General features: G+C 45.5%; 1 protein-coding gene across 2 annotated transcripts in view; it reads left to right on the top strand.

The window, feature by feature from the left end:
* Positions 1-278: 278 nt before the first annotated feature.
* The window catches only part of KPNA3 (karyopherin subunit alpha 3), a 77,017-nt gene continuing 51,822 nt past the window's right edge, over positions 279-25,473 (top strand). The window contains exon 1 of one of the 2 annotated variants that reach the window (XM_077298099.1): positions 279-768. In XM_077298099.1, coding sequence (XP_077154214.1) covers positions 700-768 — 69 coding nt within the window. In that variant the 5' untranslated portion in view covers positions 279-699. Of the gene's footprint in view, positions 769-15,721; positions 15,743-25,473 lie in introns of those variants that run through there. The other variant, XM_077298100.1, reaches the window with a different exon arrangement.

Raw genomic sequence — 25,473 nt, 5'->3', positions numbered from 1 at the left:
ATAAAGGGGTGTGCCGGGGCAGTGCGGAGGGAGACACGGAGCTTGCCTGTGATCAGTGCCCCCCGCCGGTCACTGCGCCGCCGCCTCCCGACAGCAGAGCCGGGGCTACCCCCAGGAGGCGGGACAAGGCTGCATGCTGAGGAGGGGGCGGAGCTAAAGACCACGCCTCTAATAGGTACTGGGCGGTCCTCTGTACCACATGACTTAGCACGTCACAAAGGCCCGCCACTACAAAAAAAAAAACTTTATTAAACGGTTACAGACACCATACTCAGCAGAAGTCTGCAGCAGCATGAGGAAATACCGAGCAAAGCTTTACTAATACTAGAGGAGATTTCGGAGCCTGAGAGCGAATCAGACTCCAGCGCCGGCTCCCTGCACCGCCCAGACACCGCCTTCCCCTTCCCTCACGGTGACTCCGCCCATCACCACGCCTCACTGTGACTCCGCCTATTAGCATTTCGCATGGTGACACCGCCTATCACCCATCCTCATGGTAACTCCGCCTATCACCGCTCCTCGTAATGACTCCGCCCCCTCCTTACCTCGCACTCACAGCCCCGCCCATTGAGTGACGTCGCGCCCCTCCCCCCATTCCCTCCTCCTCCTGGAAGCGAGTGCGCGCAGGGCGGGGGAGTGCGGCTGGCGCGGTCGTTGTGGTGTCGCAGCCGGTAACGGGAAGAAACAGAAGGAGCCGCCATGGCGGAAAGCGCCGGCCTGGAGAACCACCGGATCAAAAGCTTCAAGAACAAGGGCAGAGATGTGGAGGTGAGGGCGCCGAGCCGCCGGCGGGCTCCGGCTAATGGCGGGGGCCCCTCTGCCAGTCTCCAACATGGTGGCCTCCGGGATGAGGTGCCGGCCGTCCTCGCCCAGCACGGGCCGGATGCGGTGGTTGTGCCGGGCGTTAGCCTGGGTCAGGCCGCGGGCGGTGTGTGGCGGGGCGGCCTCGCCGGCTCCTGCTGTCATGGCGACGGTCGGGGCGGCTGCTGTCCGGGGCCGCGTCCTCCCGCTCTGCATTGCAGGCCCCGCGCTCAGGATGGAGGCGACTCCCGGAAGTGGCGGGGACCCGTCCTCCATACATAGTGCGGGGACTGCAGCCCTCCGACCCTCGTGTGTGCGTCCACAGGCGGGGGCGCGGTGCCGGCCGGGGCCCCTCAGTGTCAGGCCGCGGTCACACTGTGTCAGCCGGCAGCGGGCGGGTTCTGTTAGATTCTGAGGTAACACACTGACCGAGGTAACACACTGACCGTGGCCTCATCCAGGGGTGGATCTGCTCCAGTGCAGTGTGTATAGGTCACACACCTCCTCAGCAGGGCCCGGGGGATGTACAGAGCTCCACTACTCCACAGCACAGGGGCTCACACTCCCCATCAGGGGGTCTCTGGGTGTGGGGGGACTATACAGACCCCTTGGAAGGAGTTGTCCTTGGTGGGTTTTGAACCCAGGACCCCGCTGACACTGCTCATATGTTGGTTTTTCCCTCATTCCCAGAGCCCTCACTGTTTCATTCCTTTGTTTAGCTATTGGAGGGCTCGCTTTGTAGTTGTAGTTTTCAGCTTACCATATAATGTAATGGGAAGAGGTGACAAGTGCGGTAATATCATGTCAAAATGACGGACACGGTTCTGGCAATGCCAAACTGAGTTATGTATCGTTAGAAGAAATCTAAAATATACAAATAAATATGCAATAAATGTTACTTTGCGTCTTTTTTCCTTTCCCATCAGTACAGCGATGTGACCTGTGTTTGATCTGTAGACCTGATTTCTGCTTGAGTTGATGGCGTTTTATCCATCTATGGCCATTGGACAGTGGCCCTCAGCTCTTGACATCCGTGGCTGTTGTGATTATCTGGCCTGATGCAGCCCCCCATATGTGCGTCACGCTGCAATCATGACGTGGTGTCAGGTCGGCTACTGAAAAGAAAAGCCATCAATGTCGGGAGGGAGGTTGCAGTTCTTGTGGCTCCCGGCTGGCAGTCACAGATTACTAACTTGACCACTGCAAATCAATTCACACCATTTCCAATTGCTACCAGGTTGCGGTACATGCAATGCTTTGATTTCTTTTTACTGTATTTTATATGAATTCAGTCTCGGCTGTAAAGGGAACCTGTCAGCAGTTTTGGCCGATAAAAGATACGGCCATCACCTTTCAGGGCTGATATACAGCATTCTATAATACTTTACATCTGCCCCCAACCCGACCTGTAAGAGAAGAAAAATAACTTTTATTATACTCACCTGCAGGGTGGTCTGGTCCGATGGGTGTCGCTGGTCTTGGTCTCCCTTCTTCTTGCGATGCCACCCTCCTTGCTTCGTGTGGATGACTCTTCTCGGCACACGCTCCAGCGCACTTATCTGTGAGGGCAAAGTACTGCAGTGCGCAGGTGCTGGGAAAGCTGAGAGCCCCAGCGCACTGCAGTACTTTGCTCTGCCCTCAATAGGACAGAGAAGTTCGCCTGTGCTGGAGTGCGATGCTGGGGAGACTGTGTAGATGATGCAGGGATGCGTCACCCACAAGAAGCAAGCAGGAGGACGGAGATCGTAAGAAGATGGGAGGCGCAGGAACAAGAAGAGCCACACTCATTGGATCGGACCGCCCCGCGGGTGATTATAATGAAAGTTCTTTTTCTTCTCTTACAGGTCGGGTTGGGGGCAGATATACAGCATTATAGAATGCTGTATATAAGCCCTGAAAGTTGATGGCCGTATCTTATATCGGCTAAAACTGGTGACAGGTTCCCTTTAATTACTCTTCTGCAGCTTCTGGATTTAAACAACAATGGTCCCATTCACTGATGACAAGTAAAAAAAAACAAAAAAAAAACCTGAGAATGGTGAAAACTCAAAAAATGTGGAAAAGGCGCATGAATCCTGAGAACATGACTAATGAGGTTGTACATAGATCACCAGGATAAGTTGCTGGTCAGTGGTACGTGTGGGGGCCTCCAGCAATAAGCAGCTTATCGCTAATCCTGGAGATCGGTGATTACCTAGTTGCCGTCTTCTTACAACTCTAACTGAATACATACACTATTTGTACATTGATGGACCCAGAAGACTAAGGCTGGGTTCACATTGCATTATGGCAGTCCGTTAACGCTGCCATTAACCCCTATTACCGAGCGCATCGCCAATGCATGCCATAATCTGCCGTCATTTTGTGACGGACCCTCGGACGCGGTCTACAGCGTTTTGGGGTCCGTCACCGTTAGCGCAGATGGAGCATTTGCGCTAGCGCGATCACATAACACGATCTTTTTCCGGCACTTACTTTAACGCTGTCATTTTAACGCATGCTTGAACGGACTGCACTAACGCAATGTGAACCTAGCCTAAGATTTACCAAATATTTATCCTTTACAGTGCCCATTGTGAGACGCAGATATCCTTACTTGTCATGTTTGTGCCATCTGATACAGGAGCCCTGGTGGCCGCTGTGGACCTGCTGTGTGGTGGTTGGCTTTATGTAAATATAATCACCTGTACCATGCCTATGCCCTCTTATTACTGAAAGGGCAGTGATCGGCTTAGACAGGGTCAGCTGATCAGAACACACAGAGCAGTCATTCAACCAAGAGCATTCACTGACGTCTGTTGATTTGTCTATCTAAAAGTTGACTGGCTTATGCCAGCCTTCCAGTGGCATCATGTTGGGAAATGTTGTGCCTGCTCCTGCATGGGATCTATTGTTCTGTTATCAGTTTGGGCAGGGAGAGGCTGACGTTGTATTCTGCATTCTGTGATCACTCTTTTATACAGTTTATCAGACTCCATTGTCTTATTCTTGCAGTAAACATGATGGAAACCAGATCTTGATTATAACACTGTATACTGTACCGTTCCTCCTGTCTTGGCAGAGTGTGGTGCCAGCTATGTGAACAGAGTGCTTTTCCACCCAGTTTCCATTTGTTGTTCACTGTTCTATAGAGAAATGTAACTGAAGACAGGCTGGACCTATGACATGAACAGTCCAGTCCTCTTGGTGACATACAGCGGTTCCCTGGGATTTAAAAAAAAAAAAAAAATTGCTGTCAGGGCAGGAAATGTTATAAAATAAGAATTCTCCAGAGATTAATCATTCAGGATTACTGAGGCCAGTAATAGGCTGTATGTACACCATGAACTTTTTTTTATTATTATTATTATTCGGGGAATAACCAAGGCCTTTGATGAGATGGGCTGGAGCCACACTCCTTCCTCTGTGCGCCTCTCCACAAATCCAACTCCCATTAATAAGATTTGTTTCTTAGCGAACTCTGCCCACATGGTTGGAGCTTGGTGAAAGTGTCGATGAAAGTCAAAAATCACAAAATTTTAGTGTAGCCTTGAATTGCGCCAAAATTATGCGTCTGGTCCTCTGTCACGGAGAAATCCGTGTTTGAATTAATATGCAAATGAGGCTGAAGAGCTATGGTTGATCTTAAGCATCTTTTGCTCTATTTCCTGCCCAGCAACGCCGCCTCCTTGTCTGACTGCTATTTTGCTTCAAGTCGCACAGCATAGAGGCCGTTTGTTAAGCATGAAGCGGCAGCACTAGGCAAGGAATAGAGCTGGAGTGACAAGAGGCTTCAGATCTACCATAGCCCTTCAGCTTCATTTGCATATCAATTCAGACACTTCTTTCATAGTAAGCAACGGGGACTTTTAATGTAAAGGTATTGCTGGACTTCTGTTTGAAAGATAGACATGCACGTATAAATAGTTTAGGTGGTGAATCCTGCTGACGGATTCCATTTACCGTATTTTCCGGCATATAAGACGACTGGGCGTATAAGACGACCCCCCAACTTTTCCAGTTAAAATATAAAATCTTCTTAAAAGTCGGGGGTCTCCTTATACGCCGTATGTCATCTTATAGGGCCGGTGAATATGTGCCTTTTGGCGTGGGGAGTGGTCCCGATGACGAAGAGAGGGGGCGTCTCACAGTAAAGTGTGAGTGGAGTATATCCCCCATTACCTCATTGCGGCAGCATGGGGGGTCTCTGTGCTGGGAGCGGCAGCTCCTCTTCGTGCCGTGGGTGCTCTGTGCTGTGGGGCGGCGGCGCATCTTCGTGCCGTGGGTGCTGTGGGGTGGCGGCGGCGCATCTTTTTGCAGCGTCGGGGCTCCTCCGGCATCTCCTCCAGGCCCGGAGGCACCGGCAGCCCCATTGCTCTGATGCGGTGGCCTCCGGGAAAATGGCCGCTGCTCAGATTCAGATCTCGTCTCCCGAGATCTCGGGAGACGAGATCTGAATCTGAGCAGCGGCCATTTTCCCGGAGGCTGCGATGCAGTGGCCTCCGGGAAAATGGCCGCTGGGGGCGGCGCATGCTCAGATTCAGATCTGAATCTGAGCAGCGGCCATTTTCCCGGAGGTCACCGCATCACAGCAATGGGGCTGCCGGTGCCTCCGGGCCTGGAGGAGATGCCGGAGGAGCCCCGACGCTGCAAGAAGATTCGCCGCCGCCCCACAGCACCCATGGCACAAAGATGCGCCACCGCCCCACAGCACAGAGCACCCACGGCACGAAGAGGAGCTGCCGCTCCCAGCACAGAGACCCTCACGCTGCCGCAATGAGGTAATAGGGGGATACACTTCACTCACACTTTACTGTGAGACGCCCCCTCTTCATTATCTCAGTAAATTATAATTAATAAAAAAACACCTGCAAAGGCTTCCGAAGTGTTTAAAAAGGTCCCTTAATCTGTTTCAGTAGCTCCACAATCATGGGGAAGACTGCTGACTTGACAGATGTCCAGACGGCAGTCAATAACACTCCACAAGGAGGGTAAGCCACAAAAGGTCATTGCTAAAGAAGCTGGCTGTTCACTGAATGCTGTATCCAAGCATATAAATGGAAAGTTGAGTGGAAGGAAAATGTGTGGTAGAAACATCCATAATCGATGGCTGATGTGCATCCTGATAATGAAAACAATCAGGGGAATTAGTGTTTTGAACGATTGTTTCCTGAGTTAATAGTAAAAACAAAAGCGTGGGCCGGCACACCTGTTGGTATAATTGCAGTGTGTAGGTGCACATTCAGGCTGTGTGCACACGTTGCTGATTTTGAGTTTTTTTCGCAATAAAACGCTATAAAACTGCAAAAAAACCAGCATACATTAAGCATCCCATCATTTAGAATGAATTCCGCCATTTTTGTGCACATGATGCGTTTTTTTCCACGAAAAAAAACGCATAGCGGTAAAAACCGCAGCATGTTCATTAATTTTGCAGGTTTTTTTGCGGAATTTCCACTATAAAATGCATTGGGAAATGTCCGGAAAAAAACGCACCAAAAACGCATGCAGATTTCTTGCAGAAAATTTCAGGTTTTTCTCAGGAATTTTCTGCAAGAAATCCTGAACGTGTGCACATAGCCTCACACTCTGGCTAGTAACAGAACAAAACTAGAATAAAAAATAATGTATACCCTAATAATAATAAATGTAAAAACCATAGGGTATTTTAAAGGGAACCAGTCAACTGAAAACACTATTGACCTGCAAGTATGGTGTTAATCTGCAAGTTAATAGCGTGAACATGCCCACCCCTCGCACTTAGACCCCCACAACTTGGAGGAAATTAATTTTATTCCCTCTCGGCAGCGTTCGGGTTCTAGTCATAGGGGTGGTGCCAGCACGGGTCCAGTCACCGCTCAGTGTATAGAGAGCGGCAGCTCTAATTGTACCTTGGCTCTGACTGACACTGGCCCAGCATTAGGGCCGGGGGGCACCAATACAGCCGCCACTCTCCGTACACAGAGCGGTGAGTGACTAAGACCTGAACACTGCCAGGGGGAATAAAGTTAATTTCCTCCCAGCAGTGTGGGTCTAAGTGCGGGTGCCAGGCAGGTTAACAATGCTCTGAACCTGCGGATTAAACCCATATCTGCAGTGCAGATTAATAGTATTATTTTTTTCTGGTGACAGATTCCCTGTTTTGAAGTGTAAGAGCCATCCCACTACCAAGGTGTTCCCAATCAGATGATCCCTAACTCTAGTAGTCCTACAAGTCTTATACTGTGTGTTTACACTTACGGGTTATTTATTTCTCACTAACAGGAAGCTCTTCCTGAAGACTGTTTAAGGCTACTTTCACACTAGCGTCAGTACGGGCCTGTCGCAGTGTGTCGGGCTGACGTACCGACCCATGCTGTGAAATAAAAGCACAACGGGGGCAGCAGATGCAGTTTTACAACGCAGCCGCTGCCCCATTGTAATGTCCGGGGAGGAGGGGCGGAGTTCCGGCCGCGCATGCGCGGTCGGAAATGGCGGACACAACGCACAAAAAAAGTTACATGGAACGTTTATTTGTGCCGATGGTCCGCCAAAACACGACGCATCCGTCGCACGACGGATGGGACGTGTGGCCATACGTCGCAATGCGTCGCTAATGCAAGCCTATGGAGAAAAAAACCGCATCCTGCAGGCAACTTTGCAGGATGCGTTTTTCCTCCAAAACGACGCATTCCGACGTACAGCAAACAACGCTAGTGTGAAAGTAGCCTAAGGGTACCGTCTCACTATACGATTTACCAACGATCACGACCTGCGATACGACCTGGCTGTGATCGTTGGTAAGTCGTTGTGTGGTCGCTGGGGAGCTGTCACACAGACCACTCTCCAGCGACCAACGATGCCGAGGTTCGCTGGTAACCAGGGTAAACATCGGGTTACTAAGCGCAGGGCCGCGCTTAGTAACCCGATGTTTACCCTGGTTACCAGCGTAAAAGTAAAAAAAAACAAACAGTACATACTGACCATCTGATGTCCGTCAGGTCCCTTGCCGTCTGCTTCCTGCTCTGACTGAGTGCAGCCGTACAGTGAGAGCAGAGCGCAGCAGTGACGTCACCGTTGTGATCTGCTCTCACTTTCCGGCCGGCAGACAGAGCGGGAAGCAGACGGCAAGGGACCTGACGGACATCAGATGGTGAGTATGTACGTTTTTTTTTTTTTTTTACTTTTACGCTGGTAACCAGGGTAAACATCGGGTTACTAAGCGCGGCCCTGCAACGATCCAGCGATGACAGCGGGAGATCCAGCGACGAAAGAAAGTTTCAAACGATGTGCTACGACGTACGATTCTCAGCAGGGTGTCTGATCGCAGTAGCGTGTCAGACACTGCAAGATCGTAACGATATCGCTAGAACGTCACGAATCGTGCCGTCGTAGCGATAAAAATGCCACTGTGTGACAGTACCCTAACTGTGAGACATGTGATTATTTATCAGCTCATAGCCACTGAGGAGGTTATCTGGTAACATAATTGGCTTTGTTACCCAATGTGAATTGGGTCCTTTCCTCAGAACTCCTCCATCATTGTCGTTGGCCACACTGGGGAGCACTACAGGTGGAAGAATACATTTGCCTTAACCGGGTCCCATGGCAGTGTCTTTATTCTGTGGTCTTTGGACAGGAGCCCTGCAAACCAACTCATTCCTGTTGGAAGCCTCAGCTCCTCTTCTGATTTGTAGGCCTGATGCGATGCCGCCATTGTCGACGTGATGTGGCCTCGATCCATCTTATCAAGAGGCACCATGACTAGATGGCAGGAGGAGGCAGTCTGTACTTCGGTCACATAATAATGGTATGGTCACTTGACCAGGGTCTTGCGAGTCGATTCGCTCATCTCGGGTGATGTCTACAAATAGTACCTGGAATTTCAAACAGGATCTCATTTTATAATGTACATATAAATCACTTTATTTGAAAACATAGGCTTACCTAAACACTCCGCCGTCTTTTTGGGAGGGGCATCACCCTTCTGTGTAACTTACTGTTAAATTTTCAAGCGTAATCCGTCTCGAGCATCAGATACACAGAGATGGATTACAGGAGGTGGAGCAGGGGCCTTGTCTGCTTCAGCATATAGACATAACAGGCGGATTTTGGTTCAGGGCAGACATTACTGGGCAATGGTGGGTGCTGTGGATGCTGGTAAGTGAAGGATATGAAGTTCCTGCACCTCTAGTGCTGGTTGAATGCTGATAATGTAGTCACCCGTCCAAAAAGAGAGGATGCCAAGTTACAGAAGAGGAGAATCAGACAGTTCTTGGACATATTAGACTATTATGTGCATCAATAGCAATTTAACCTTGTGGGGGATGAGTGCTACAACATCATGCATTTCCGTGCGTTTTTCCGCAGCATGGGCACAGCATTTTTGGTTTCCCATAAGTTTACATTGTACTGTAAACTCATGGGAAACTGCTGCGGATCCACAGCAAAATCCGCATTGTGTGCGCAGAGCCTGTAAGTGGTGGTCTTCATATTTTTCCCCATATGCCCAATTAGGAATATAGGCATCATAAAGTTCCAAAACAGAATCCCCTATGTTTGTCCTGGTTCAGACGGGCGTATTTCACTGTCCTTATGCAGACTACAATGCCTGGACTGATCACAAGTCTGACCCAAACATGCAGCTTCATAGCCACAAATAAGGCTGTAAGATCATATCTGAAGACCTGTAGTCAGTCTGTATATGGACAATGAAATGAGCCCATCTGATCCTGGCCTTAGGAGACTGACTCATTAACGCATTACTTCATCAACCAAAAACTAGAGAAGTTGATCACATCTCTAAAATTATACTCCGGTTATGATATCTATATACCTAATAGGACACATATATGGGTTGTCATTAATGAGGAAGCTTTGAACAGATTATCATATAAGCTACTTTCACACCTCTTTGTTTTGTGGTCTGAGTACAGACGGTGATGCACGGAGCAGCTGTGGGGCTCCTGACCTGAAATCGCCAGCATTTATGAGGCTGTAGAGTTTGTTTCGGGAGACCTGTGGCCCGTCTGTGCATCAGGATCCCTTCTTGGGCTGCGAAACATGGATGTGTGAAATTGACCTAAATTAAATTGTTACCGACTATATATTAGCTGGAAAGCAGTCCTTTTCTCCAAATGTGACACATGACTTTGAAGAGAACCTGTTACCAACAAGAATGCACATAACCGTTTGCTGCAGATAGAAAATTAACTTTATTCTCCACTGCGGCATTCTGTTTCAGTCACTGGAGAAGCGTGGGTTCACTCACCAGAACGGCGGCTGTAAGTGCGCCTCCGGCCCTGACGGACAACTGTCCCCATTGCAGAGCCATTGTTGGCAGTGCCAGGGGCATGGATACAGCCGCCACTCTGTATACCCGGAGAAATGACTGAACCCGTGCTGCTGCCGCCCTCGGGACTGAAACCGGATGCTGTCGGGGAATAAAGTTACTTTTCTCCCTGCAGTGTTCTGCTACGTGCGGGCGTCGGGCAAGCTAACACTATTAACCTGCGTATTAATCCCATGTCTGCAGATTAATTACACTTTTGCTGGTTCTCGGGTGACACAAACATCCTCATTGGGAGGTGAGTTGTACTGGTGGCATTGTGTTGGCCGATAAACATGCATTATGTCCTGAAAATCTTGTGTCATGCTCTTAATGAATTGTAACTGCCGGCGTAACCTCATCAAAGCCACACGCCTACCTATTCCAAAGTGAGTGGCTCCAAGCAACACTAAAGGTACCATCACATTAAGCGACGCTGCAGCGATATAGACAACGATGCCGATCGCTGCAGCGTCGCTGTTTCGTCGTTGTGTGGTCGCTGGAGAGCTGTCACACAGACAGCTCTCCAGCGACCAACGATGCTGAAATCCCCAGGTAACCAGGGTAAACATCGGGTTACTAAGCGCAGGGCTGCGCTTAGTAACCCGATGTTTACCCTGGTTACCAGTGTAAATGTAAAAAAAAAAAAAAACACTACATACTTACATTCCGGTGTCTGTCGCGTCCGCCGGCGTCCGCTTCCCTGCACTGTGTAAGCGCCGGCCCTAAAGCAGAGCGGTGACGTCACCGCTGTGCTTTGCTTTACGGCCGGCACTGACACATTCAGTGCAGGAAGCTCTGAGCAGCAGCGCGGACGCCGGGGGACGTGACAGACATCAGAGGGTGAGTATGTAGTGTTTTTTTTTTTTTTTTTACTTTTACAATGGTAACCAGGGTAAATATCGGGTTACTAAGCGCGGCCCTGCGCTTAGTAACCCGATATTTACCCTGGTTCCCATTGTAAAACATTGCTGGCATCGTTGCTTTTGCTGTCAAACCCAACGATACACGCCGATCTGACGACCAAATAAAGTTCTGGACTTCTAGCTCCGACCAGCGATATCACAGCGGGATCCAGATCGCTGCTGCGTGTCAAACACAACGATATCGCTATCCAGGACGCTGCAACGTCACGGATCGCTATCGTTATCGTTGTTAAGTTCAGTGTGAAGGTACCTTAAGACTTCTACTAATAGAGATTATAACCTTTGATTTCACTCAGTCCCTTTTTTTCTTTTAGCCTAGAGGTCCGTGTGTGAGGCGTGTGGTGAGTTTTGAGTTTTTTACATCAGTATTTGTAAGCCTAAACCAGGAGTGGGTGATAAATACAGAAGTGGTGACATGTTTCTATTATACTTTTCCTCTGATTGTTCCACTCCTGGTTTTGGCTTACAAATACTGATGTCAAATACTCATCGTATGCACATGGCTTCATTCCCTCCTGGCATATGCGAAGGTAGCCGTTGGGAGGCATCAAATGACTACTGAACAACTACGTTTGCTATTCGATGGCTTAATAGCTTGTTCACACAGGCAAGACCGCACTCCTGATTATCACAATCAGTAATAGCTCATTCTGTGTGCATAGGCTGCCATTGTTCTGTGTAGCCCAGGTCCTCTTTATACATACAGGCTGATGCACTGCTGAAAACGCTGATCTTCTGTGCACCATACAAGATCGTTTCAGCTGATGAACAGGCGATTTGCTCTTTTGTAGGATGATTGTCAGTCAGTTTTATACTGCATGGTTATCGGGACTATCTTAAGACCACTTGTTCCTGATAAATGTGCCAATTAAATGCACATTTAGTCCTGAATACAACTTTTTATAATACAGCCGTCTAGTGAACTTCCACCACTCTTTTCTGCTGACATTGGCATATCTCAGAGTTACATAGTCAATTAACTAATGTCCTGGATTACAGTGCTTTCCTTGAAGAGGAAAAACTAATTAGCCTTGTACTCTTAAGAGTTCCCATTTACTAATGTGAATTGAGTCAATATGTTTCGTGAAGATTAATTTGACACCAACCAATAAAAAATGATACACAAAGGTCAGGACAGAGTCAACATGACTGCATGCTGGCATCACATGTGAGTCACTGCCCGTATCAGGGAGCCGTGGCCTTATTTTTAGTATTAGAAATCAGGAGACTATACAGGGATCAATGTAAAAACGTCGGAACTCTGTCAACCTGGAGAAGTGGGTCCATTTTTATCAAAGCAGCGGTAACGAGAAAACTGCAAGTAAAAGAAAGTTATCACCAATATGTACATTCAGCATCTACACAGAAGTGTCCTACACAAATGAACACTATTCATACGATGTGCAGCACACTATAAGTCTATTCACATTTTGTTATGATGTACATTGGAGGTACAGGTGCTTCTCACAAAATTAGAATATCAAAAAGTTATTTATTTCAGTTCTTCAATACAAAAAGTGAAGCTCATATTATATAGTCATTACAAACAGTGATCTATTTCAAGTGTTTATTTCTGTTAATGTTGATGATTATGGCTTACAGACAATGAAAGCCGAAAAGTCATAGGGCAAGTTCACACACAGCGTTTTTGTTGCTTTTTTTTTTTCTGCGGCAAAACCTGATCTTCTTGGCAGGAAAGAAGCTGCGTCAAAAATGAAGGTTTTGGTGCGGTTTTTTTTTTTGTCCATGCTAATGTCCTTGGATTTTCAGCAGAAAAAATGCAGCAAATAATATCTGCGTTTTTGCTGTGTTTTTTTCAACAACCATTCAAGTCAATGGGTGAAAAAACGCTGAAGTGAAGTGACATGCTCTATGTCCAAAAAACGCAGCAAAGCACAAAATACTGATCAAACAAAAACCAATGTGTGTGCATGAGATTTCTGAAATCTCATAGGCTTTGCTGGTATTGTAAAAAGCAGCTGAAAATTAACATGCAGCTGTGTGAACTTACCCTAAGAAAAGACCATTCAAAAATTTGGGGTAGATTCACAAGGAGTGGACTGCTGCTGGAGTCATTGCTTTAAGACCCACCACACACAGACGTATCCAGGACATGGGCTACAAGTGTCACATTCATTGTGTCAAGCCACTCATGACCAACAGACAACTCCAGAAGAGTCTTACCTGGGCCAAGGAGAAAAGGAACTGGACTGCTGCTCAGTGGTCCAAGCTGTTGTTTTCAGATGAAAGTAAATTTTGCATTTCATTTGGAAATCAAGGTTTCAGATTCTGGAGGAAGAGTGGAAAGGCCATAATCCAGCTGCTTGAGGTCTAGTGTGAAGTTTCCACAATCAGTGATAGTTTGGGGCGCAATGTCATCTGCTGGTGTAGGTCCACTGTGTTTTATCAAGACCAAACTCAGCGCAGCCGTCTACCAGAAAGTTTTAGAGCACTTCATGCTTCCGGAACTCTGCCGACAAGCTTTTTGGAGATGAAAATTTCATACTCCATCAGGACTTGGCACCTGTCCACACTGCCAAAAGTACCAATACCTGGTTTACAAACAATAGTGTCACTGTGCTTGATTAGCCAGCAACTCGTCTAAAATCTATGGGGTATTGTCAAGAGGAAGATGAGACACGAGACCAAACAATGCAGACGAGCTGAAGGCTGCTATCAAAGCGACCAGGGCTTCCATAACACCTCAGCACTGCCACAGGCTGATCACCTCCATGCCACGCTGCATTGATGCAGTAATTGATGCTTGATGCAAAAGGAGCCCCGACCAAGTATTGAGTGCATTTACTGAGCATACATTTCAGTAGGCCAATATTTTGGATTTTAAAATCGTTTTTCAAGCTGGTGTTACAAAGTATTCTAATTTACTGAGATAATGAAGATAATGACTTATGGGTTTTCAGAGGCTGTAAGCCATAATCATCAACATTAACAGAAATAAACACTTGAAATAGATCACTCTGTTTGTAATGACTCTATACAATGAGTTTCACTTTCTGTATTGAAGAACTGAAATAAATTAACTTTTTGATATACTAATTTTGTGAGAAGCACCTGTATATACCAGGAAGGTACCTGTTGGGAACCTCAGGTTCTTGTGTCATATTGCTCTGATGCTGTACATTGGAGATATACAGTGGGAAGCTTTCTGGTGGGAACCTCTGGCTCTTTTCGTGTTGTGCTGTACATTGGTGTATACTAGGAAAGTTTCTGGTGGGATTCTCGGGCTCTTTTTACATTGCTTTTACGCTGTACATTGGAGGTATATACTCGGGGGACTTTCTAGTGGAAGCCTCAGGCTCTTGTGTCACATTGCAGTATTTTGGAGGTATATAGCGTGACTGTTTCTGGTGGGAGCCTCAGGCTCTTTCACATTCCTCTTATGCTGTACATTTGAGGGATATACTTGGGGAGCTCTCTAGTGGAAGCCTCAGGCTCTTGTCACATCGTTCTTACGCTGTACATTGGAGGTACGTAGCGAGAAGGTTTCTGGTGGGAGCCTTGGGCTCTCTTCACATTGCTCTTACTCTGTACATTTTAGGTATATACCAAAATATTTAGAATTGAGAGTCCTCAGTGGTTGATACCTTTTAATGGCTAACTGAAAAGATGGTAACAAATTGCAAGCTTTCGAGACTACATACGTCTCTTCATCAGGCACAGACTAAAACAAATTCTGAAGAATCACATATTTATGCACAACATAGTATAGAAAAAAAAAGGGGGGAAAAAAACATGGATAAGCCAGGTGACATGAAGCAGAATTACCATGGGTGATAAACAGTTATGTCCATAAATATTGGGCCAGTTCTTAGATAAGGATTGTTTTATTGTCCTGTGATTAGGGTCTCTGTTGTGATGACCCCACATGGTCTGATGGGCAAGTTCCTTAGTTGATGTAAAAAGACATAAATCCGTGTGACACATTCATTCCTGCAGTTAGTGTCAAAGTTCGTCATCAGTTTATATTCCCAGACTCTCCTGTCTTTCTGCGATTTGAAGTTACCTTTTAGTACAAGTAATTTCATGTCCATAATGCTATGATTTGGGAGACAGAAATGTATTGCTACAGGTAGATCCATTCTTTTTTCTCTTATTGTATGGCGGTGAGAGTTCATCCTTGTTCTCAGTTTCTGCCCTGTCTCCCCCACATACAGACCCCCAGTTGGACATTTATTACAAATAATTAGGTATACCACATTAGAAGTGACGCAGCTGAAAGTACCTGGTATCTTGTAGTCCTGATGTGAGTTGGGGATCTTTATCTTGTCCGTGGTCATTATAAATGGACAGGTTTTACATTTTTTCTGGTTGCAAGGAAAGGTACCTGCAGCTGTTGGAGAGGACAGGGATCTCTTGACAATGATGCTTCTTAGATTTGGGGGCTGCCTAAAACACAGTAGTGGGGGGTCTGGAAAAATGGATTGTAAGCTGGCATCTTTTTGCAGTAAAGGTTGTAGGTATATACCAGGAAGGTTCCTGGTGGGAGCCTTGGCCTCTTGTGCCTCATTACAATGACTAATTGCAGTGTCACAATGTGACATTCTGATCTTCATGTCACAGCACCTAAGTCAACATATAGCTCTAGCCATCATGCCAGCTGTTTGTAGTGTAGGGGGTCGCTCTCCATATTTGATGCCTTTTGGCATTAGTTATATTTTGGGTGCCCACATACTTGCCGCTGAAGTGCTTCCGGTTTCCACTGATGAAGGTAAATCTCAGCTGTGCACCATGGAGGAAACTATTATTTAGCCCTGATCTCATGGCACTCACTCGGCCAATGTCTGTGGAAGTCATTAGTAACATCTCACATTTATGATGTTAGTTCATAAGGGAAACTGATATAGAGTTCTATTTCAAGACTGGACGCCGTTCTGTGCCTCGCTAATTTTGGAATGCATACTACTATTGCTAGATGTTAACATGACCAAATGCTTCCTCTCTTTAGCTCAACTTGATCTCCATATGTGCTCGCGGGATCTTTTCGGTAATAAGCTTCTAATGCATTTATTAGCATAGTTTGCTGTGTATATAAACAATATTTCAGGCTCTAAAAATGATCACTTATTCAAAGAATAGGTGATATATGTTAGATTTGTGTTGCTTTGACTGGACCTCCACCATTCAGCAGAGGGATTTGCCGTATGTCCCTGGTTGTGAAATTGGTCAGAAGAAAAAACTGAGCAGCTGACCAATTGTGCAATCTGTGGCTTCCTTCATTGTCTGTGATGATGATATTGGAGCACATCACTCGCCTCTCTTTGTCTGTGATAGAGCTGGAATAAAGTGGTGGAGATCAACAGGCTGCCCTTATTCAACTCCTCCTGGCTGCCATCACGCTGCCAGTGGGAACTTGGGAAATAAAGGTGCCCGACCACCTGGTGTTGGCCAGTAACTTTCCTCATTTCCCCATAGGAATGAAGATTGCCCAAATGTTTGTTTTTCATAGTAATAGTGGAGTAGCGTCTATTTTCCTTAACAAAAGAATTACTTTATACTGCACTATCCTTTTCGCCCCAACATACTTTACTGAGGGAGGGTGAGGAGGCCCCATAAACATTGGATAATTATCTGGTCTTCCCTGAAACTGATGCCCACCCAGTGATCTGTTAGTGTTGGGGAATACTTCCAGCCAGTGCTCCCTGTGTACTGAGCTGTGACCCTAGCCGCCCTGCACTTACCTTTATGACTGAAAGCCAGAGGCTCCCGGGAGGTATGAAGTTAATTTTCTCCGGTAGCCGCACTTTCAGTGAGGCTGCCATACAGCCATGTTCACTTTTAACCTGCATCTGCAGGTTAATGGCCTTGAGGACATGACAGGTTCCCTTTAATAAGTATGTTACCCTTAATGGGAATCTGTCACCACATTTGCGTTATCTAAACTATTAATATGGGCATACAGGTTATAGCCTGCTGAGGAGAGTGATCCCAGCATGCCTCCTATCAGATGTCTTGCGGTTGATAAATCATCTTTTATCACTTTATGTAAATGACCTCTTCCAGGCTCTGGGGAGACGCTGCCTGGAGGATAACTCTGCCTCCAGAGATTTTTACATGAAGGGGGAGTTACCAGTGTGATGTGCGATGGTTACCAGTGTTATCAGTGATGTGTGATGGCTGCTCTCTGCAGAGCTGTGTGTGATTATAAGGGTATGTGCACACATTGCAGATTTGGTGCGTTTTTGTATTGTTTTTTCGCACAGATTTGTGAAAACCTGATGCCAGCAAGGTGAATGAGAAACCTGAAGTGTCCTATAATAATAATAATAATAATAATTTTATTTATATAGCGCCAACATATTCCGCAGCGCTTTACAACTTATAGAGGGGACTTATACAGACAACAGACATTACAGCATAACAGAAATCACAGTTCAAAACAGATACCAGGAGGAATGAGGGCCCTGCTCGCAAGCTTACAATCTATGAGGAAAAGGGGAGACACAAGAGGTGGATGGTAACAATTGCTTTAGTTATTTGGACCAGCCATAGTGTAAGGCTCGGGTGTTCATGTAAAGCTGAATGAACCAGTTAACTGCCTAAGTATGTAACAGTACAGACACAGAGGCTATTAACTGCATAAAGTGTATGAGAACATGATGGAGGAACGTGATTATGTTGTTGTTTTTTATTAATAGGCCACACAGGGATAATTAGGTGTCCTGCACACGTTGAGTATATTTGACTTGCACATTTGGTGAAGAAAATAATCTGTAGCATGTCAAATCTCTGTGCGTTTAGCCCTGTGTTTTCCACCATTGACTTTACTCAAATCAATCAAAAATGCAGTGCAAAAACGCAGATTTTTTGCAGCTGGTTTTTTCCTGCCAAGAGAGGCAGAAATTGTGCAGAGATTTTACTCAACGTGTGCACATGCCTCAAGTGACACGTCTGCAGATTCCTCTCAGCTTCTACCTCACAGGCAAATAGGACTACAATATTGTTCTACAACCCCTGGCAAAAATTATGGAATCACCGGCCTTGGAGGATGTTCATTCAGTTGTGTAATTTTGTAGTAAAAAAGCAGATCACCGACATTTCACAAAACTAAAGTAATTTCAAATGGCAACTTTCTGGCTTTAAGAAACAGACCGGAAACTTAAAGCAATATGTCTCCAAAACAGGAAATGCATAAGAAAACAAATGAGGAACGAATGGGAAGAAACTGGAGTCGACGTCTGTGACCGAACCGTAAGGGTATGTGTCCACGTTCAGGATTGCATCAGGATTTTATGCAGGTAAAATCCTGACCAAATCTGCACCTGAGGTCCCTGGCAGGTCACCTGCGGTGTCCTTGCGTTGTTTCAGCAATGTAAGGACATGCTGCGCTCTTAAGACGCGCCGCATGTCCGTTTCTGCGGGTCTGCCGCATGCGTCTTTTAATGCACAGTGGAGACGGGATTTCATGAAATCTCCTCCACTATGCTGTAACATCTGGACGCTGCGGCTCAACGCAGCGTCAAACACGCAGCGTTTCCTGAACGTGGAAACATACCTTAAGAAACCGCCTAAAGGAAATGGGATTTACATACAAAAAAGCTAAACGAAAGCCATCATTAACACCTAGACAGAAAAAAAACAAGGTTACGATGCACTAAGGAAAAGCAATCGTGGACTGTGGATGACTGGATGAAAGTCATATTCAGTGATGAATCGCGAGTCTGCATTGGGCAAGGTGATGATGCTGGAACTTTTGATTGGTGCTGTTCCAATGAGATTTACAAAGATGACTGGCTGAAGAGAACATGCAAATTTCCACAGTCATTGATATGGGGCTGCATGTCAGGTAAAGGCACTGGGGAGATGGCTGTCATTACATCTTCAATAAATGCACAGGTTTGTTCACATTTTGGACACTTTTCTTTTCCTATCAATAGAAAGGATGTTTGGGGATGATGAAATTATTTTTCAAGATGATAATGCATCCTGCCATAGAGCAAAAACTGTGAAAACATTCCTTGAAAAAAGACACAAGGTCAATGTCATGGCCTGCAAATAGTCCGGATCTCAATCCAACTGAAAATCTTTAGTGGAAGTTGAAGAAAATGGTCCATGACAAGGCTCCAACCTGCAAAGCTGATCTGGCAACAGCAATCAGAGAAGGTTGGAGCCAGATTGATGAAGAGTACTGTTTGACACTCATCAGAGACTGCAAGCTGCTATAAAAGCCAGAGGCGGTGCAACAAAATACTAGTGATGTGTTGGAGTGTTTTTTGTTTGTTTTTCATGATTCTATAATTTTTTTTGTCATAATTGAGTGATTCCATAATTTTTCCCCTATGCTTGGTTAAAAAAAAGTAACCATTAATGACTACCACATTTTTTTTTATCTTGATTTCTTTCAGTGTTTCTTAAAACAAGAAAGTTGCCATTTGAAATGACTTTAGTGTTGTGCCATGTCTGTGATTTGCTTTTTTCCTACAAAATTACACAACTGAATGAACATCCTCCAAGGCTGGTGATTCCATAATTTTTGCCAGGGGTAGTAATACAGCAGAGCTGTGAGAGCTGCAGCAAGTGTGCTTGCAAGAAGACAAAGTTAATTTATCCTGATCTGTATTAGTTACATGTCTCACACTGGTATCTCCCGCTTTTATATAAGATAAGCTGTGGAGGCAGCGTTATCTTCCAGGCAACATCCTCCCCATATCCTGGAAGAGGTCATTTACATGGATTTCTCTGGAATATGACATCGGATCGCACATGTGACTGTATCATTTTATTCCTCTTCCTATGACCATATGGATAGCTTAGGAGGGTTTATCCCGTTGGCAGATTCACGGTCAGCATGGTTTTGCGCTCCGCCCCTCATTCCATTCTTTGTCACCCCTTGGAAGAAGCCTATGTGAAACGCGCGTCAGGTACTTATCCCCTCCCCCCCCGTCCGTTTACCTCTCAGGTGTTTCATTATTAATTTTCTTTTACCAACTTGGATTTATGCTACCACTTTCTCTAATATCACTTTGGCAAATGTTTACAATTTATTTTATCCATTATGCACAGGTACTTTATTCATGCTCTGTCATGTCGCTGTCTGCTCTGAGGTGTGCAGATTGACACTGTACCTTTACATTTCAGCATCAGCAGACATCGGTATAGAGGTGTATATATAGCACTACATCTATCTTGTATGTATTTTGAGGCTATTTATGAAGACCTGACCTTGTGTGAGAGTGGAAGTTTATTCAGTGTTTCACCATTTCCATTTTATGTGATTTTATCTTGATTGTTCTGGTTCAATTAATAAAATTTGTTTTTGGATTTTTCTTTAAAAGGGAACCTGTCAGGTCCCGCCCACCCGCTCCACAACAACCAGCAGTTGTCTATATACCTAAACTAATTCCTTTACAGTTCCTTTATTACATTAAACACAAACAGATCTTTAGAAAAAGTATTTCTAAAGTCTGCTTCTGTGTAAATGAATCCTCTGACTAGTAGATGGGGCGTTATTGTCCCCAGACTAGTTGGCCCACTTGACATGTTATCACACCCCTGTGGGCGTGATACCATGACTTAAGGTACCTTCACACGAAGCGACGCTGCAGCGATAGCGACAACGATGCCGATCGCTGCAGCGTCGCTGTTTGATCGCTGGGGAGCTGTCACACAGACCGCTCTCCAGCGACCAACGATGCCGAGGTCCCCGGGTAACCAGGGTAAACATCGGGTTGCTAAGCGCAGGGCCGCACTTAGTAACCCGATGTTTACCCTGGTTACCAGCGTAAAAGTAAAAAAAACAAACAGTACATACTCACCTGCGCGTCCCCCAGCGTCTGCTTCCTGACACTGACTGAGCTCCGGCGCTAACAGCACAGCGGTGACGTCACCGCTGTGCTTTCACTTTCACTTTACGGCGCTCAGTAAGTGTCAGGAAGCAGATTCTGGGGGACGCGCAGGTGAGTATGTACTGTTTGTTTTTTTTACTTTTACGCTGGTAACCAGGGTAAACATCTGGTTACTAAGCGCGGCCCTGCGCTTGGTAACCCGATGTTTACCCTGGTTACCAGTGTAAAACATCGCTGGTATCGTTGCTTTTGCTTTCAAACACAACGATACACGGCGATCGGATGACCAAATAAAGTTCTGGACTTTATTCAGCGACCAGCGACATCACAGCAGGATCCTGATCGCTGCTGCGTGTCAAACTAAACGATATCGCTAGCGAGGACGCTGCAACGTCACGGATCGCTAGCGATATCGTTACAAAGTCGTTTCGTGTGAAGGTACCTTTACAAGAGCCGGCCTCATTGCCAGCGCTATACAAACCTTGCGCATGGCTTCTTTCCCTAACTTCTTTGAGCCAGCTTCAGAAAAGCTCACTACAGGTGATCAGAAGTGCAAAAAGTCTTCTGATCATGCACAATGTGCTTCTCTGAAGCCGGAACTCATACACACGGCTTCAGAGGATAAATGTAGTGAAGGAAAGAAGCCATGCACATGTGCAAGGCTTGTGTAGCGCTGGGGATAACGCCGGCACTTGTAAGTCAAGGTATCACGCCCACAGGGGCATAACATGCTAAGTAGGCCGACTAGTCTGGGGACATTAACGCCTCATCAACTTGTCAATGGCTTCATTTACAAATCATAAACTGACTTTAGAAATACTTTTTCTAAAGATCTGTTTGTTTTCAATAAAGGGACTTTTGGGGAATTAATTTCAATTCAGTGGAAATATAAGTATTTAATACACTGCCGATTTTGCAAGTTTTTCCACCTACAAAGAATGGAGAGGTCTATAATTTTTTTCATAGGTACACTTCCACTGTGATACAGAATTAAAAAAAAAATCACATTGTATGATTTTTACATAATTAAATTGCATTTGATTGCATGAAATACATATTTGATCACCTACCAACCAGCAGCATTTCTGGTTCTCAGACCTGTGGGGTTTTTTGGTTTTTTTTAAGAAGCGCTCCTACTCTGCACTCTGGTACAATTAATACAGGTAATGTTTGAACTCGTTACCTGTATAAAAGACACTTGTCCACACAATCAGTCACACTCCAGCCTCTCCACCATTGCCAAGCCGAAAAATCTAAGGACACCAAGGACAAAATTGTAGACCTGCAAAGGGCTGCTATGGGCTACAGAACAATAGGCAAGCAATTTGGTGAGAAGGCAACAACTGTTGGCACAATTATCAGAAAATGGAAGAAACACCAAATGACTTGTCAGTCTTCGGCGTGGGGCTCTATGTAAGATTGTCCTGAGAAAGGCCATGAATCAGCCCAGGACTACACGGGAGGATCTGGTCAAGGACCTGAAGAGATCTGAGACCACAGTCTCAAACATTACCATTAGTAACACACTACACCGTCATGGATTAAAATCAGCACATGTCCAGGCCCATTTGAAGTTTGCCTATTTATTTTATTCACTTATAGAACACTTTACTTCGACATCATCCAATGTCCATCTGGATGAGAAAGGGCGATGTGATTGAGACCAAAATAGAATTTTTTGTTATCAACTCCACTCGCCGTGTTTGGAGGAAGAATGAGTGCAACCTCAAGAACACCATCCCAAACGTGAAGCATGGTGGGGGAAACATCATACTTTGGGGAGTGCTTTTCTGCAAAGGTAACAGGACGACTGCACTGTATGCAAGGAAGGATGGATGGGGTCGTGTATTGCAAGATTTTGGCCACCAACCTTCTAACCCCAATAAGTCTTCCAGCATGACAATGACTTGAAACACACAGCCAGGGCAACTAAGGAATGGCTCCATAAGAAGCATTTCAAGATTGCGTAGTGGCCTAGCCAGTCTCCAGATCTGAACCTAGTAGAAAATCTTTTGAAGGGAGCTCAAACTCAATGTTGGCCAGCAACAGCCCTAAAACCTGAAAGATCTGGAGAGGATCTGTATGGAGGAGTGGGCCAAAATCCCTGCTGCCGTGTGTGCAAACTTGGTGAAGAACTACAGGAAACGTCTGACCTCTGTAACTGCAAACAAAGGTTTCTGTACCAAATAGTAAGTTGTTTTTCTACTGTATCAAATACCTATTTCATGTAATAATATGCAAATAATTTATGTAAAAATCAGTGTGATTTTTTTCTGTTTTTTTTTTTTATTCTGTCTCTCACAGTTGAAGTGTGTACCTACGATAAAAATTACAGACCTCTCTATTTTTTGTAGGTGGGGAAACTTGCAAAATCAGCAGTGTACCAAATACTCAATTACCTTACTATATGTAGACACAACTGCTGATGGTTCTGGGGGCACCTGACAAGTTACCTTTTAAAAGACAAGTCCAGCAATACCTTTTACATAAGTCCATTTCATCTGTTACTAAGAAATCAGCATTGGAATTGATATGCAAATGAGGCTGAAGAGCTATTTGTAGATCTGAAGCCTCTGTCTTCCCCACTCTTTCTTGTGCAGCGTCGCCACCTCCTGTTTGACTTGACAGCTTCTGTGCTGTGTGAATTCAGGCAAATGGGCAGTCAAACAGAAGGAGACACACTGGGTGAGAGGTAGAGCTGGTGTGACAGGCATCCCATCTAACATAGCTCTCATTTGCATATGAATTCAAATGCTGATTTCTCAGTAATGTAGGAACGGACCGGCCCTGGAAAGGTATTGCTGGACTTGTCTTTGAAAGACCTACATGGACATATACTTTGGTGAAATCCTGCTGACAGATTCCCTTCTAAGTCTTCCAGTTTTAGGAATTATCACCTATCCAGTGGATTGGTAATCATTTGTAGACACTGGAGTAGCCCTTTCACATTAGTTTCACTTAGGCCTCTTTCACACTTCCGCCGGCAGTGTCCCGTCCTAATGCGTCGCCGAGAGAGAGATTTTTTTTTTTTCCCCGGGTTGGAAAAAGCTTCCAGGCATGCTCAAATGTAAAAACAGGATCCATCACTGGATTCCTGCGTTTCACAGTGACCGCTGGATCCTGTGTCCATAGGCTCCCATTCTGTGGAACGACATATGACGCAGGAGGCGTCCTGGCACGTTTTTCCACTGCAGACAAAAAAAAAGTACTGGCCGTCAAATTCCGCAGGATCCAATGCACGACGGACGAAACGTGTGGCCATACGTCGCAAATACAAGTCTATGAGAAAATTCAGGATCCTGCAAATTTTTTTGCAGGATCCTGTTTTCTTAAAAAACGATGTATTTCGACGGGAGCTCAAAGACTGAAGTGTGAAAGAGGCCTTATTCTGGGAATTGAAGTTTGTGATGCCTGAACATGAAATGTCTCAGTGAGTCCTACCATGAAGAATTCTATCTGTGGGCATGGAAATATCAGGCAAGGAGCTTCCAACGTCTCTGTTCTTTGCTTCCTATGTCAGGATGAATCCAGACTGGAATGTTCTTGCGTCTCTTTGTTGGATTATTCGGTGACGGCGCAGGAGTGTGAATGTCAGACTCTCAGCCTCCAAAATGAGCACATGCTCCATACATTCCTTGCATTCTTCTGGCCTCACACAGGGACCTGAGCTTTCCTGTAAGTGTGCAATGGGATGGTTGTGACATCGGCGTGTGTTATTTGGAGCTGGGACATAAATCAGTAACTATTTAGGTGATATTTTTTATTATCTTGAATGAGAGGTCATTGCACTGTGACCTTCATCAAAATTATAAGGAATAATGACCAACACTGTCTGTAGACTTAATGGAGCTGCGAGCTCCTATAATCCAGCCTATTTTCAGGGCAGAGTTGTATAGTGATCAGCCAATAAATGGTTATAGAGATGGTGCCAGGCGCATGGCAGCAGGAGTACTAGACTACTGGCGAGAAATCTTTATAGGATTGTCCACTAAATTTTTGTTCCTGGTATAATTATATATACAGTACAGACCAAAAGTTTGGACACGCCTTCTCATTTAAATATTTTTCTGTATTTTCATGACTATGAACATTGTACATTCAGGTATCAAAACTATGAATTAACACATGTGGAATTATATACTTAACAAAAAAGTGAATCAACTGAAATTGTCTTATATTCCAGGTTCTTCAAAGTAGCCACCTTTTGCTTTGATGACTGTTTTGCACACTCTTGGCATTCTCTTGATGAGCTTTAAGAGGTGGTCACCGGGAATGGTCTTCCACCAATCTTGAAGGAGTTCCCAGAGATGCTTAGCACTTGTTGGCCCTTTTGCCTTCACTCTGCGGTCCAGCTCACCCCAAACCATCTCGATTGGGTTCAGGTCTGGTGACTGTGGAGGCCAGGTCATCTGGCGTAGCACCCCATCACTCTCCTTCTTGGTCAAATAGCCCTTACACAGCCTGGAGGTGTGTTTGGGGTCATTGTCCTGTTGAAAAATAAATGATGGTCCAACTAAATGCAAACCGGATGGAATAGCATGCCGCTGCAAGATGCTATGGTAGCCATGCTGGTTCAGTATGCCTTCAATTTTGAATAAATCCCCAACAGTGTCACCAGCTAAGAACCCCCACACCATCACACCTCCTCCATGCTTCA

This window comes from Ranitomeya variabilis, chromosome 3 (assembly GCF_051348905.1).
Source record: "Ranitomeya variabilis isolate aRanVar5 chromosome 3, aRanVar5.hap1, whole genome shotgun sequence".
Lineage (NCBI taxonomy): Eukaryota > Metazoa > Chordata > Amphibia > Anura > Dendrobatidae > Ranitomeya > Ranitomeya variabilis.
This window is presented reverse-complemented; position numbering and strand designations above follow the sequence as displayed.